Source organism: Eriocheir sinensis, chromosome 14 (genome assembly GCF_024679095.1).
Source record: "Eriocheir sinensis breed Jianghai 21 chromosome 14, ASM2467909v1, whole genome shotgun sequence".
NCBI classification, from domain to species: Eukaryota; Metazoa; Arthropoda; class Malacostraca; order Decapoda; family Varunidae; genus Eriocheir; species Eriocheir sinensis.
In genome coordinates this window covers 6,744,276-6,760,462 of record NC_066522.1, presented here as the reverse complement: position 1 = coordinate 6,760,462, position 16,187 = coordinate 6,744,276, and the positions used below count along the sequence as shown (strand labels likewise).

The 16,187-nt window shown below is 39.6% G+C and overlaps 1 protein-coding gene across 4 annotated transcripts in view; it reads left to right on the top strand.

Annotated features, from left to right (window-relative positions):
* LOC126998373 (tyrosine-protein kinase BAZ1B-like) overlaps positions 1-15,274 on the top strand; it is a 49,549-nt gene extending 34,275 nt beyond the window's left edge. For all 4 annotated transcript variants that reach the window (XM_050859913.1, XM_050859911.1, XM_050859910.1 and 1 more), the window contains exons 21-22: positions 3,471-3,681; positions 4,999-15,274. In XM_050859913.1, the coding sequence (XP_050715870.1) occupies positions 3,471-3,681; positions 4,999-5,328 (541 nt within the window). In that variant the 3' untranslated portion in view covers positions 5,329-15,274. The remainder of the gene's footprint in view (positions 1-3,470; positions 3,682-4,998) is intronic.
* Positions 15,275-16,187: the final 913 nt, after the last annotated feature.

The window sequence follows — 16,187 nt, the reverse complement described above, 5'->3', positions numbered from 1 at the left end:
AAGGGTGAACTCTATAAATCTGCGGACTTTAACCCCTACGGGACGGGCTTGGTTGTAATTTTCTGTCTCACCATACAGGCAAACATGCATCAATCTCTTATTTTCATCGACATTCACTTTATCAATACTCTTTAACTAGAAAAATGAGGTGAATGAAATATGCATTCTGACTATCATTAACTCTTCCTCTTTCAAATGGAATCTTCCCAAATTGTCTAGATTATGTAGTTATTGAGATACAGTGTGTTGAATGGGAGTAATTACTGCAGATATTTGGTGACCGAGTCAATGTGTCCGTTTTCTTTCTCGACTCTGGCTTGCTATGGCTTCAACTAACACGCTGTGGGTATGTGATAACATTATCACCCCGCACTCTCCTTCCCCTCCCAACTTGTGTTTGTCTTGCTCTCTTCCCTCCTATTCCTTTTCTGCCTGCTCTTCCTCGTGTATGGCCTATTGCATCACTTCTGGGAGGAGAAGATTCAGCAGAGGAAGAGGATAATGCAAACTCAATCCTCCTCCTGGACCTTGGAGGAGATGCAGGTGGAGAAGAACGTAGCGAAGATGTAAGGGGAGCAGAAGGCTGCCTTTTCCAAAGTCTATAAATACCAAATCAAGTCATACGCAGCTTTGTGGGAGAACGTTGCTTGGTGCCAAACTAGAGAATGTAGAAACTGGGATTTAGAGAAAACGAAGAAAGGCGGACTAATCTAAATCAGTCACTTCAACATGCCCCTCCCTCACACTCCACACTGCCATTTGTGGGCATTGGAATTACAGTCATGCATAGCTCAATGAAAAGGCATATTTTTTTTTGTCAATGGCTTGCCTGAACGCGCGGTGAAAGAAGGCGAGAATCCACATCCAAAGTGCACACACGGCCGCAGCTTTAGTCACCTGTGAACTGGCAGGTATTTGGATTCAAATGACGTCGCCCCGCTCTTCCACCCCCAACCACCCCTTGCACGTGCTAGTAGCAGTTTTGAAGGCAGAGTGACTTGACTTTGTATGTATAGACTTTAGCCTTGTCATTTCCTGCCCACTGGTGGACGGGGCAGTAACAGGTGTGGAACGTGTCGCAGCAGTGCACATGGTCAGAGCTGGTGGACCTGAGGTGGTTGCCCCATCAACATCGCTACTTGTATTATGGCACTCAGAATCACTCCACTCAAAATCACTTTCCAGAGTTACAACAGAAATACCAAGTTCATGTTCTATTGCACTGTTGGAAGGTCTAGCACTTGAGCAGTCAGTACGTGATGAATTAGCTATTGGAGTGGACGTAGCCACTGGCCACATGGACCGACAAGGCTTTTCGAATGCAGATATTCTATTTTTACACATCCATCCACTAAGAAAGTCTCAGATGCACTGACTTGGTGGTAAAAGTACTCAGGACTAGTATTGACATATTTGGGGAGGAAAAAATTGGGGAAAATGGCTAACATGAGTGAAATATAAGCAGAGCAGCGATCACCGCCATCCATCCTCTGTCAACCAAGCGGCGATCGCCGCTCCCCATCCCGTAGGGGTTAACTCTCCTTTTTAGAAAATGGGATTAGTTTCAGATTTTCCAAAATTCCTTCGTCACTATTTGGCAGATTTTAATAAACAATACATCATTGGAAAGAGGAGCAGAAGTGCAAGCTTTGCATCATGAGTTTTCTTTTCAATTAAGGAATAATTGTCAGAAAAATATTAATAATGTTAGAAACACCAACAAAATTGAAAAAAAAAACCTCATCATTTAACTAAAGCAAAATTGAAATTTTTTCCACGAGTCATCTCTTGGATTCCACTTTAACCCAGTTGTGGTTACCTATGTTACAATGTGTGTACTCCCCCTGGTCATGAAAAATAGAAAACAAAATTTTTTGGCCTAATGAACCCAAAAATATCTCCATATAAAGAAAATAACATGGAAATATCCTCCTTAACTTTTTTTAAATGCCCCGCCGGCATTTAACTGGCACCTGTGGCGCAGCGCTGCCAGACGTAATCTCACCACAGAGATATTATTTTCAACTCTTCCTCTAACAGTTGTTTTTCTTTTGCACAACACTACATTCTTATGATATTGTATCACTATAAGAACGTAACTAGTCTCAAAATAGTAATTATGAACGGGAAACATAAAAAGGAAATGTGGCATAACAATTGTTTCCTTTTGTACAACACTACATTCTTATAATAGTGTATTACTAGGCTATAAGAACACAATTTGTCTCAAAATAGGCTAGTAATTCTGAACAGGAAACTTAAAAAGGAAATGTGGCATAACATGTGACCTACAGGATCGGCGGGAAGTCTGTCTGGCTGGTGTGAGACGGTGGGCGGGTGGGTGAGTCACTCTTGGACGAGACTCATTGCTTTCATCTTCGCTTGATGAACTCCGACATCTTGCCATCTTCGTTCTGCCACCGTGTGGTGGATATAAACACCTAGAGGTGGAAGGAGGTGGAGAAGATAGTTGAGTAGGTGATGGTCCAGAGCATATGTTTGAGGAGTAGTCAGCTGCTACTGTGTCTGCTGGATAATATTCAGATCCACTTGCTGATTGGCTTTCTTCACTTTCTTGAAAAACATAATCTTCATCTTTATCACTATCATCTATTGTAGATTCACTGTTAGTATCACCCTCCTCTTCATTAAAATGAAGCTGAATTTGCTCATCAGTGAGAGCGGCGAGTCAACATCTACGTGCCATACTGTATAAGCATGCTCTGAACCAATAAAACTGCTGCGCATAAAGTCATCACTTGAGAAAATATGCCTGACACCGTAATTATAAACCGCTTGAGGCATTTCATTCATGTGGAAAAAAAATACTAATAAAACGGCATATGATGTGGTTGACCAGAGGGAGTAACAACATTAACACGGGTTGAGTTTCTTTGGTATTTTTTTCAGCAGCGTAGGGCATTAGATGAAAGAGGAATTTTGAGTTGAAGTTTGTTAAAAAAGTAAATTTTATTTTTTCCTGCTATTATGTATCGACTTATAGATCTGAAAGTAATCGTATATTACTTCCCCATAAGCATACATTTTACATGAATATAATCAGGATCATACGTTAATAATTTAACATGGCGGACGCTCCCCTCAAAATGTGTGACACTACTTGGGTATCAGCACTGCCATGCCATGCTCTTGCAGCTGGTAAAGGATCTGTAATCGTGTGTGTGCAACAATGTGGTGGTGTTGAGTTTTATTGTCTCAGTTTCAGTCATAGTTCAAATTATGCAAAATTCACATTACACATTATTTCCATGTGTAAAATGAACCAGGTATTCAAGAAATAAACATAGTGGTGAAGATTAGTACCATAATGCACCATTTGATATCATTGCCAAATATCCGTCAAGGTGGTTTATCAGTGCAATTGATTTAAGAGATCAGACTCATTTCTTAAGGAAGTGTGTAGTAATGCATGTGGGTAACATGATAAAGAGCCTCAAAATTTCTTTCAGGAGGAGCACAAGAAGAACAACAGTAAGGAATAAGAACTACAGGATTGCTAGTGATGAGGAAGAGGAAGAAGAAGAAGAAGAGAAAGAGGAAGAGGAAGAAGAGAAACTGGAAATGATTGAAGAGGAAGATGTTGAGATGCAGGAGGAGGAGGAGGAAGAGGAAGATAGTGACCATGAAGAAGAGGAAGAGGAGGAGGAGGAAATGGAAGAAGTAAGTGTTTTTAATCAACCTCAAGGTTCTATAATTTTTAATAGCAGTGTATTACAGCTAAAGTGGTAGGAAATGTGGTTTCACTCAATTAGAAAGTTATAGGACTTAAAAAAATATATTTTCTTCTTCTCATTTAACATCCTCGTATTCATCACACTATGACTGCACAGCCAAGTGTTTATAGTGGCGCTCTCTTGTTTGGCTCTGGCTGCTTCCCTGGAGCTTATCTTTGAGCCTCTCTTTAGAGAGGGAATCTAGAGTCTGGGTTGATGGGTGGTCTTCAGGACAGCATGTGGGTAGTCTTAGGCCACTCAGCAGTGACTGAAAAATCCCATCTCTGGTGGCGGGTAGGACTTGAACCCGTGTCCTCCTGGATGTGGTGCCGGCACGCTAACCACTCAACCATCACTCTATGAGACTTATGAAGTATATATTAGCCACCTGTTTTCTTCATTTAAGCAAGGAAATTACATTTAAATCTTTATGATATTCTTTAGGAAATAGGAATTACCATATCTGACTGCTAGCTATTAAGTAATGATACTTCCACTTACAACATAGGAATCAGGATAGATTGTTAAACCTGAACAGCCTTACACTCACAGATGACATAGTTATACTAAGTGGTTCTGAGGGAAACTTGCATAGAATGATCAAGGAACTACACGGAGAGGACTAGACTATACATCTGAAGAGGAAAATGAAGAAAACAAAGGCAGTCTTTTATAATGAATAAGCAGGACAATAGACAGATTGGGAATGTAACACCAGAGTAGAGGAATGCATTTTTTGTAGAACCAAATCAGCACAAACCCAGCTCATGAAAAAGACATCAGAAAGAGAATAGGGATGGGATGGAGCACAAGAGATCTAGAGAGAAAGCTAGGAGAGAAGCAAGTGACTATTTTGGATTAGAGAGCAGACTGAGGTTGAAGATATTTCAATGACAAGTTATGAATAAGAAATGGACTTGGGCATGTCATATCAGATGGACAACTAAAGTAACAAATTAGCAACCCAGAAACTGTAGTAGTCAGGGCAGACAAAAGATCAGGTGGAGAGATGAAAATGGAGCACATTCTGGACCAGGATGGAGACATCTAAGAGAGGTGGAAAATGTTGGGAAATGCATTTTGTCTTGCAGGGGTCTAATTATGGCTGAAGAAAATGAGCTATGAAGTTGTTTGTAAGAGAAAACTAATTTAAATCATTGTCTTTTAATTAAATGTTAAGATTCATTGGTCCTGTTGGTTTGAATCACTTGAAAGAAGAAAATAACTTATTTTATGCATAACTGTTTATCTTTTTGTTTTGCAGAAGCATGAAGACTCAAAAAGTCAGAACATAAGTCAAACATCTGAAACTGGTGAAGAAATGGAGGAGGAGGAGGAGGAGGAAGAGGAGGCTGAAGAAGAAGAGGAAGAGGAAGGGCAGGAGGAGGAGGAAGAGGAGGAAGATGATAAAGAAGAATCTGATGAGGAGGGAGTAGAAGAGGAGGAAGAGTATCAACATCATCAGGAACAAAAGCAAGAAGAAACCGAAAAAGAAGTGGATGATGAAGAGGAAGAAGTAGAAGAGGAGGAGGAAGATGATGATGATGATGATGATGATGATGATGATGATGATGAAGGGGAGGAGTCTGATTGATTATGATGGTGACGATAATAACTATCATCATAAAAAAATGTGAATGAAAGGAGCATAATATGGCACCTTCCCCTTCACTTTACCCTGCGAGATATTACAGGGAAAGTAATGATGTAAATATATTAATGACAACTACAGTGTGTCCCAAGTGTACCCCACCAATGCTCGACATTCATTCTATCTTTTCTCTCCTGTTCTCACTTTCACTCTCACTCTTGCTCTCTTTCTCTTCTTGAAAAGAAAGTGTTACATTGCTTTATGTTGCACACAGAAAGAAGTGGACAGTTCCTAGCCATGTCAGGGGAAAGTGTTCTTGTGTGGTGTAAGGCACAGTATGGAGTGGAAGGTGTTCCTGTTAGTACTGGTAAAGTTAAAGGAATCTGTGGAGCTGTGGACACAAAATTGATGGTCAGAAAATTGAGGCACATTATGAAGTTCATGGTCTTGAAAAGATGATTTGTATTGTCCAGGAAAAGAAGTGTAAGTGCATCGCCTTGAAAAGTAGATAAATTGATCCAAGGTTCTTTGTCCCAGACAAAGTAAGGGGTTTGTACATAGTTCAGAGAAAACATAGAATGTGCAACTTGCAAGAATGCAACTTGGTTTTGTATTATAGGTTCTGAAATACATGAGAAAAGTACGAAGTATGAAAAACTTGCTTACATGTAGCACATTTTTCTGCCTCATCACTGCAAAAGCACCACCAAGGACAAAGCAGTAACTAGTTTAGTGTTTTCTAACATAGTCGGTTTAACGAGGTGTCTCCCATCTCCCCAGTCCCCTTATCTACACTGATTATTATTATTATTATTATTATTATTATTATTATTATTATTGTCATTTTCTTTGAACTCCTTCACTCCATTCCCCATCTGTATCCTGCCCACTCTTCACTAACCTCTCACCATCACCATTCCTTTTCTAACTCCATCCTGCCTTCCTCTTTCATCACTTCCTCCTGCATAATTAACCTTTCTCTCCTGCCTCCCACTTCATTTTATCAAGTGGCTGCCACCAAAAAGTGCTTCAGGCACCCCTTGGCAGAATCTTAATGTATCATGTTAAAAGAGCACATCTCGGTATATTTAGATGATGCTTACCTCACTGGGTACTCATTCTGTGCCTAAGTGTAACCTTGACAACATTCCACGAAAGAAAGAGGAGGAGGTAGAGGTGCAAGAGGGAGAGGTTCATGACATTCATTCTATTCAAGGATGTGAGGAGTGCTGAGAAGAGAGAATTTCCTTCACTTTCCTATCCTTTCTGTTTTTGTCTGACTACCCTCTCATTTCCATACTTAACTTCTCTACAGTAAGTCCTCAAATAACATTTCATAGTTATGTTCCAGTTTTCATTGCCTATTTGACATTCTAATTACCAGATTTTTAGAAAGAAACATGCAGTAACCCCTTGAACACGAGGACGCGTATACTGCGTCCTCACCGCCCTCGTATGATAACTGAGTAGGCATATGCTGCGTCCTGGATAAGTTCTGGAATTATGTAAATTTTTTCCCGGATATTGTACGAGAGCTTTCAGAATATGGGTCGTGTATGATACGACAGCTTACCTAGCTTTCATTATTATTACATTGGAATGTGAGTTGCCTATATTAGGGGAGGTAGCCTATTGATGCACCCTTCTGGTCCATGCTTGTGTGAAGTGGTATTTTCCACACTCTAATTCCTTTCCTCTCCTGCACTTATCCCCACAAGCCTATCTACCCATTAGTTCTAAAATAAGGGAGTAATATTCAGTGAATAAATGATCAATGCAGTACTGCATATTTCTTGTAAGTTCATGTATCCACCTCAAAATTATCAGTGAATTTATGTTTGTCTTTATGCACTATTTAATTCCCCTTATGCTGATATATTATAGATAATGATTATGTTTAGTTTTATGGGTTAAATCTAGGTATATTCAGTGATAATGTTTCAAAATTGGCACTCACGGCATTCCCGGATATGCCTCAAGACATGCCCTCAGCTTGGTCATAGCGAAGGGATTAATAAATAATTTGGAGTAGTATGAAATGTTTAAGCGCCCAGAGAGATGAAAAGGAAATTTCAGATGCTTTGTCACCACTCCTGTTCCCCAAACAAGTTTTAAAACTATGATATGTTGAAGTATTTGAAGAATTGTAAGAGAAAATGGTGGATGCTTTGGCACTACTGACAATCCTATCTATCCTTTGTTGACACACATTGTCTGACCACGTTTTTGCAAGTTTGTTCCAGTTTTCTTTAGCCAGTTTTTATGGAAAAAGATGCTTTTGTTTACATGTTCTGCAGATTTTAAAATACAGGAATTCCCCGCTATCCTACGGATGGGCTGCAGGGAAAGTGGTTGAGTAGCAATATTGTCAAATAATAAGTCTGTTTTTCCATAGAAACACATGTAAACAATGTGAGTTAGGTTCTAGACTACCTCCTTGATCCAAGAACTATTCATTAATGAAAAATCAGATAAAATTTATTGTTATATCGTTTGTAAGCAGTAAGTGCTTGGGCTCATGCCAGTAGAGGCTAACTGCTTGTCCTTCTTCAAAATCATTAACACATTTGACTTTGGGTTCTTTAAGTTTTAGTATTTTGGTGTGGCCATCACCAACTCCATGCCTTTGAATAGCTTCTACTTTTGATGACAGGCTGCTGAACCTGTAGTAGCGCTTGCTTGGAGTAGTAGTAGGGGTTGTTGGTGGAGCCATGGTGGTAGTGGGCCACATGGCAGAGAGGGTAAGTGTGAGGCAGAACCTTCCACTTGACTAACTACCAATAGCTGGCAGGTGGACAGATGTCTGGTGCAATTTGAAAATAAATATTTGGTGCAGAATTAAAACATTATGTCAATGGCAGGAAGTGCTTGGCAAAACAACAAAAAGGGTGGATATTTTGAAATGTCAAAAGAGCAAATTATCAAATAATGAATGGTTGAGTAACCGGGGTTTCCAGGAAATTGCTTTTTATTAATCTTTAATGTGTGTTAAGGTCACATTTATATTTTTAATGATAGAAGGGTTTAGGGTTTATTTAAAAGTTACATTTTTGTGACCAAAAACATGCTGTAAGAACTTACATGATTGTTTATATCAATTAGTCCCTGGTTGAATTAGTTTCATTATGATTTTTCTTAATTTTACTTCAAGTTACAGATGTCAAGAATATCAGTAATGTTAAATGAGGACTTACTGTATTTTACTGTGGAAAGAGGAAAGGAAATTTTTTATTCTCAACACAAACTTAATTTTTCTGTCTTCCCCTCTATTGACTCTTGAGTGTGTGTTGTGTGTGTGCATTTGTTCATCTACATGTGTGTGTAAGTGCATGCATCCAAGCATGTGTGACCTGCAAGCCTGCATTTATGTTTCACTCTGTATGGTCCTTTGTATCACACATCAACAATTTATCCACCCTCCCTTTCACAATTTATCCACCCTCCCTTTCACAATTTATCCACCCTCCCTTTCACAATTTATCCATCCTCCCTTTCACAATTTATCCATCCTCCCTTTCCCTTTCCTCTGTTCCCTCTACATGGGAAGGAGTGTACTTCAAAGGGAGTTTGTCTTGTGATATTTATGTAAATACTCTTCTGTATATTTATCTCTTCATCTGTTTTGTTGAGCTTAATTAATGGCTAATAATAATAAGAAAAAATGGTAGCTTATTCTGTCTGGTCTGGTTTCCCCTCGTGCTGCCTATAAGTTTGCTAAAGATCACTATTGGTTGACTGGCTGGTGAGCTGGACACTAAATTAAGTAGATTAAGTACATCTCCCTGCAGGGCAGAGGCAGCAGCAACACATCCCCCATGCACTGGTCTGCTCACAAGCACACAGACATACTTTAGGATATTTTAAGGTTAAATGCAGACCATTAATTTTAAAATTAATATTTCCTGTATGCTTCATACAAGATTACATTTGAACTTCTTTCTTTGAACATGCTTATGCTGTGCTGATTTCCCTCTTAGTTCAAGTTTCATGTTGGGTCTTACTTAATATTTTTTTCTACACTTCTTAAGGAAGGGAAGATTTACAAGTGTTACTCACCAACACCTACAGCTGACAGTGTTTTAGGAAAGCTGCAGCCAATTACTTAGCTGTGGGAGCCCAGAATGAAGAGCAATGTAACTTGTGATCCCCTTTTGTCAATCCTTTACCATTTCTTGTAGTCTTACCCTCACATAAAGCAGTGAATAGTGCACAGGAAATCATTAATCTCAGAGGAAGACAGTAGGGCTGTGAAATCACCCTTGTATTGTGTGTTTTGTCATATGCCCATCATGTTTTGATAAGGCTCTGGAAAGCAAGTTTCTCCATGCTACATTGACTTGATGTTCCTCATCATTGTGTCTCTTGCATCATCTTCATAACTCCCTTGTTTCAGCAATGTTCTCGGGGATTCTCATACTATTTTCCATCATCAGGGGGCCCAAGTGGCTCCACAATAGAGTTCTTGACTAGTGTCCATGAGGATGCAAGTTTGTGCCTTGGCCATGGCAGTCTTGGTGGGAGCAGTGGCTTATACCCTCAGAAGTGGTTGAGTGACCTATCTACTATGCGATTATTTAGTATAATCTTCCCATCCATCACTGAATTTCTCATATATACTTCAAAATTTGCTGTTGAATTTCTGATTTTTATTTATCATTGATTTATCAGGCTCCACCAGTTGCTTATGAAAATACTCTAACATTTATCATTTAATAAGTAAAGTATTTCATTCTTGTTCAAGAGGAAAACCCTTCCTTGGTGGAGGGTTGACAGGCTTTGGTATCAGTTTTGTAGTTTAGTGACTTCTTTGGACTCTCCATTGGAAGTCACTGAACAAAACATAGAATTCACTGACAGGCTGCTTCTTTTCAAGATTGACCCACTCATTGATGGCTGTCATAGAGTACTTACAGGCAGAAGCATGGCTGTTTCTAGCTATGACTTTTGCTGCATCTCACGTGGAAAACTGATTTTCCTTCTTACCGACTTACTGCGCAAATGTGACGGCGCACATTCCAAAACTGGATACAGCCATGATCATGTGCAAAGAATAGAGATCATGCTGAGTTACAGATAAATGCCTGCATAAAATTTGAGTTGTGGTGTTGTGTGACTTGTGTTGCTGCTTCTTACCAAATTCAAAAGGGAGGGAGGAAGGCAGTGGTGGTGACTAAGGCAGTAATCACTGCAACTGTTACTACTAAACCCACCACCTTACCTCTCTTCTTCCTCCTTGCCTCTCCCCTCCACTCCCTCGTCTTGCTAGAAATGGGCATCTTTTCTCTGGCATCATCTGATTGAACATACGATAACTATTTCATAGGTAGGTTCCCATGTTATTATTATATATGTAGACATTTTCCTGTTAGTTTTTTATGCTGCCTAAGCTATTTTCTCCAGTGTTTGAGGGCATCAGGGAAGAAGAAAAAGCCAAGAGGGGAGGGAGAATGGGAAGACAATATTAAGGCTTGCTGTTCTCTTATGAAGGGACTTGTAGTGTATATAGTCATGAATAATGTCTTTGATGTATGCAAGAGAAAGTATCCCTGTCATTGGATAGGCTTAAGTGAAAGTCATCTGCATCATCTACGAGTATGTGGAGGGAGAGAATCAAATATATGTGATGCTACACTATACATGTACACACACACACACATACACACACACACAGAACAGAGCTTCATGGTAGTTAAGCTTGTATCACAGACTACTTGTAAACAAAAATGGAAAGGAATTTTTTTTTAAATTTGAAGTGCAAGAGCAAAAGAGAACCATTCCATTGTTTCATGGAGCACTGACTCCTACAGACATGACTACTTAGCTTTGTCATCCAGGGACTTGTGAGTTCCTATGTGTTTAATTGATTCTGAAGTGCTTTAACAGGGAAGGTGATATGTGTTGTCTGTTCTCTAAGAGGTGGTGTACTGTGTTGCTCCCTGAGTATTGTGTGTGTGTGAGGAGGAGGAGGAGGAATGGGAAGTGACTGTCATTAGGATGAAACGTGAAAGTGATGTTATTAGAAGATTGGGAAAAGTTAGTCATTAAACTCATATATTTTATTAATTTTCACCTTAATACAATTATAATAGTTTTCAGTGTTACACCATCCATGTAAGTGCAGAGAAAGTAATGTCATTCCATGGTGCTTTAATAATTTAATTTTACATATGTTGTAATATATCAAGAAGAGCACTGTTATTGTCCTCAGCAGAAAAGAACCTGAGCTAATTTACAACCACTTAGACTCCTGCCTCAACTCGCACACCCGAAGGTTGACACCACATCCTCTTTACTCTCCTCTTGATTGTACATAATTATATGAAATGATGTTTGGTGGGAAAGTGTGTGCATGATAGTGCTTATATGTAAACAGCACTGGTAGATATATTTTTCCACTCCTAGTAAGGGGTACATAGTGTTATGTGATAAAGGTTCAGGTTGTGTATGCTTGTGCATATGTGTGTCTGTAATTTACATACCGTACTTTTAATTCATTTACTTGCATCTTCCTACTCCAAACTACAAGCTCACATGGGTTGACCACCACCCATTTGCAACAATCCTTGACTGATACCCAGTACCTATTTACTGCTGGTTGGACAGGGGCTCATTATACAGACTGCCCATTTGTTTCCACCCTGGCCAGGAATCAAACCTGGTATCTCTCAGTTGTGAACCGAGCTTGCTAATTTCTGCACTACAGAGTGCACACTCAGACACAAATGCTGGGGAAGCAGGAGGCAACCCACAATTGACACCTGGCATGCATTCACTGCTGGGTGGACAGGAGCATGGATGAAAAGAGACTGCCCATCTGTCTCTATTCTGCCTGGGAATCAAACCCAAAATGTCTTGGTTGTGAGGCAAGCAAGCTAACCACTACACTACAGTTCCGAGTGTGTGTGTGTGTGTGTGTGTGTGTGCTTGCGTGCGTGTGTTATTTCAGTTAGTTTTCATTTCTATCGTACATATTGTCAAACTTACCAATATTATTTTGTACCTCAGTGCTTTCCTTTTGTTGCTTCATAGGAATGCATATATAACAATGTTCTGTGCTGTAACAATACTCAAGGTTATACATCTTAATGACTACCTAGCAGTGTTAAGCATGGTTATGCCTTCTTTCTGACCTCACATTTGATATTTTGTACTTTCATGTACCCGACCAGCTTTTAGGCATGGCTATTATTATGATTTTTCTTGAATTTGACTAAACATTTAGTTCTCGAAAGTATTATTTTCCACTCAGTATTGTGTACCAGTAATATGTGGACTTGAAGGGGCACTTTATTGTGGTGTTGGGGAAGCAGATCTATTTTACTTTGTTTTAACAATGGGAGTCTGTCATATTCAACCCGGTAGCAGCGACGGGCCAAATTTGTGGCTTTACTGTGTACCAGCGACAGGCCAAATTTTTGCCATGATATAACCCCCTCAAAATAGATGATGCATAAACTGATCACAAATGGGTTAATATATATTATGAAATGGTTTGCGTGAGTGATGATTTTTTCTCATCAATTCACTTAGAGGGGCCTTCAAGAAACATGATCCCCGCAGCTACTGGGTTAAGTTCCTTGTTAGTTTCTCTGTCATCACTTTATTAAAACTGTAATTCTAAAATGTCACTACTCCTGGTGTGATGTGATGCAACAATCCTATTGCAGTATATAATACTGCTTTAGCATATGGCAATCCCTGTTTTATCAGTTAAGTCATTTTAAGATCAAGTTGCCAATCCTTCCATTGCAACCTTTTTCAGGATGCTTTTGTAGTTCTTTTTAAGTTAATAAGTCAAGTTCTAAGTTTTCTTATTACAGTATGGTAAGGTAGAGTTGGGTCCCATTCTAAGCTGTATGTTGCCTTGGCGCTCATCTCTGCCTCTTAAGCCCTCGGCCCAAATTTGTGACGTGACATCAGGGCTACCACAGTTTACCTTCCCCAGCTTTCCCGAGGTCACAGTTATCAGTCGGGTGGGTTGTGCACTGACCATCCCAGGCTGGGATCATACCCATGCTTGTTAAGCTTGCCAGCCACTTCACCACGGAGGTGCATGTGACGGTGACCTGTCTTGATTCTTTTCAGACTTGCTTCAGGACCACTTTTGTGTAATCTTGTAGTAAGATTTTAGAACATCAATTTCTTTTTTACTCTGGTGTCCTTAAAATGCATCATGACATCCAGCCATAGCTTTACTGGACGTGACATTTAATGTTTTATCCTATGTTCAGGAGAGTCGTCCGGTTACTTATAGGCCGTTAGTCTATTTTAGGACATCCCAGATTGTCTTGCTTTAATGCAACTGCATGTTAATTATCATTTAAGTCAAACACTTGTTATTTTCATGTTCCAGTCACTTTTTTGCGTTATTTTCTCTCTCTCTCTCTCTCTCTCTCTCTCTCTCGCTCACTCAGATTTATTGCCTTGCTTTCCACTTTTTCTTCTCTTTCCTCGCTCTTGTTGGTATCACTTTCAGCTACAAAATGGTGCTTATTCTATTTTTTATACCCTTGGCCATGATGAAGGCCTGTGTACTTAGCTTTGTGCGTGCGCGTGTGTGTGTGTGATTATTATTATTATTATTATTATTATTATTATTATTATTATTATTATTATTATTATTATTATTATTATTATTATTACTTGTAGCCTCTTTTGTAAATCTTTTTTTACTGGTGATGGGGAACTGTGTAGAGGGTTAGACACACACACACACACACACACACACACACACACACACACACACACACCTCGGGGTCTATCCATAAGCAATCGTACAAACTTAGCTTATTAGTCTTCTCTGCTATTTTACACTCGCGCTTGTACATATAAATAATAAGTAACCTAGCTACGAGAGAGAGAGAGAGAGAGAGAGAGAGAGAGAGAGAGAGAGAGAGAGAGAGAATGCAATTATCCTTTCTTTTCCTGCAGGTTTAGATTTAGAGAGGAAAAGTAAAATGATGTATACGTGGCAATATCAGTTTTCCCCTCATATCTACCTCTCTCTCTCTCTCTCTCTCTCTCTCTCTCTCTCTCTCTCTCTCTCTCTCTCTCTCTCTCTCTCTCTCTCTCTAACCCCTGCTACTGTAGATTTGTTTTTGTACATAAGTAAATTTAAAGAATGAAAAAAATGTCGAGAAACGTTCAGCTATGACTAAAATGATCATCGTTATTATTATTTTTATTATTATTATTATTATTATTATTATTATTATTATTTTTATTGTTGTTGTTATTATTCAGGTACTGTTTTGTGCATTTTCGTCTCCTTTTTATGAATGTTTTTTTTCTACGTTGTTTTTTCCCTCCAGGTTGTTATCGATCCTCTTTCTTTAACACCTTCCTCCCCCATCTTCCTCCTCCTCCTCCCCTCCCCTTTTTCCCATCGCTTCTCGCCTCCACATCTTTGTCCCTTGCATCGTGTATAATACAGTTTTTTACCTTTTATAGGTAAGAGATGTAGAAAGCTAGAATAGTAATTTTTATTTTCTCATCATTATTATTATTATCGTTATCGTTAACCCTCCGCTTGCTGCTGTTCCTCCTCCTCCTTCAATCCTTCTCACTCCAGTCTGTCTGTACCTCTGCTGCCTCTTTCCCTCTAATTCCTTGCTTTATTTATTTTTAGCATATCCTCCTACTCCTATTTCCCTTCTACTTTTACCATTTACCCTCCTCATATATATAACTTTCTTTTCCTCTGCTTTCTTCTTACCCCTTTTACCCTCCTCCTCATTACTCTATTTTTCCGCTTTATCCTCCTCCTCCTCCTCCGTGCCCCCTCGCCTCAGGCCGTAGCTGTGTCGTGTTAGTTGTGTTCGGCGAGGCACACACTCGGCATCGGCGGCGTATCAGTGACAGCAACAACTCCTCTTCGTATATACCGTATAATGAAGCACTGTAGCCATCTATTTTCATGTAACTACAAATAAATAGATGAGAAAACGTTGCCATCTTGTGTTTGTGTTGTGTTGGCCTCATGCTTTATTTATTTATTTACGTATGTTGGGATGAGCTTTGTGTTATATTTCATGGCATGTGCTGGGATGGTGTTTATGTGGAGTCCTGTGGTGTGCTCGGAACGGGTTGGATGCCAGTTGTTCTCTCTTGTCTTCTTTTTTGAGGACCTTGATGACTCAGCATCATGATCACGTGCGTCCGGAGGGAGGGGGAGGGTAGTTGAACCCCCTTGGAAATGTTATATTCTCTCTATTGCCTATTCCCTATATTGCCCCTCCCCCCCTTAAACTCCCGCGGACGCCCCTGATAATGATCATCTTGACTCACCAGGACAAAGGCCTTTATGTTATTGTACTCCCTCATTCTCCGGTAAATGCTATAATTTTATCGCCTGACTCTTTGTCTGCCCTGGCATCTTCAAACTCTAGGTTGCCACTCTGTTGCTTTGGTTGTCTATCATCAGTTTATGCGTGATGTGACCTGCCCAAGTCCATTTCATTAACCCAGTAGCAGCGATGGGCCTAATTTGTGGCTTTACCGTGTACCAGCGACAGGCCAAATTTTTGCCATATATAGCCTAAACCCCCAAAATAGATGATGCATATACTGATCACAAATGCGTTGACATATATTATGAAATGGTGAGTGATGATTTTTTCTCATTTTTCTCGCCTTTAAGAAACATGGTCCCCGCAGCTACCGGGTTAAAATTTCTTAAGACTGTTCCTCAATCCATGATGCTTGCTTCTTACCTCCATGTGTTACCGACCAATTTCTCCCCATTCCTCATTCGCTTCGTACGCTTCATAACTTTCTCTAATTAAGTTTTGTTAAGACTTCTTTTTTTAAACGTATGCTAGGACTGGCAGATACAATGACTGCACCTCTCTTTAGGGAGGGTG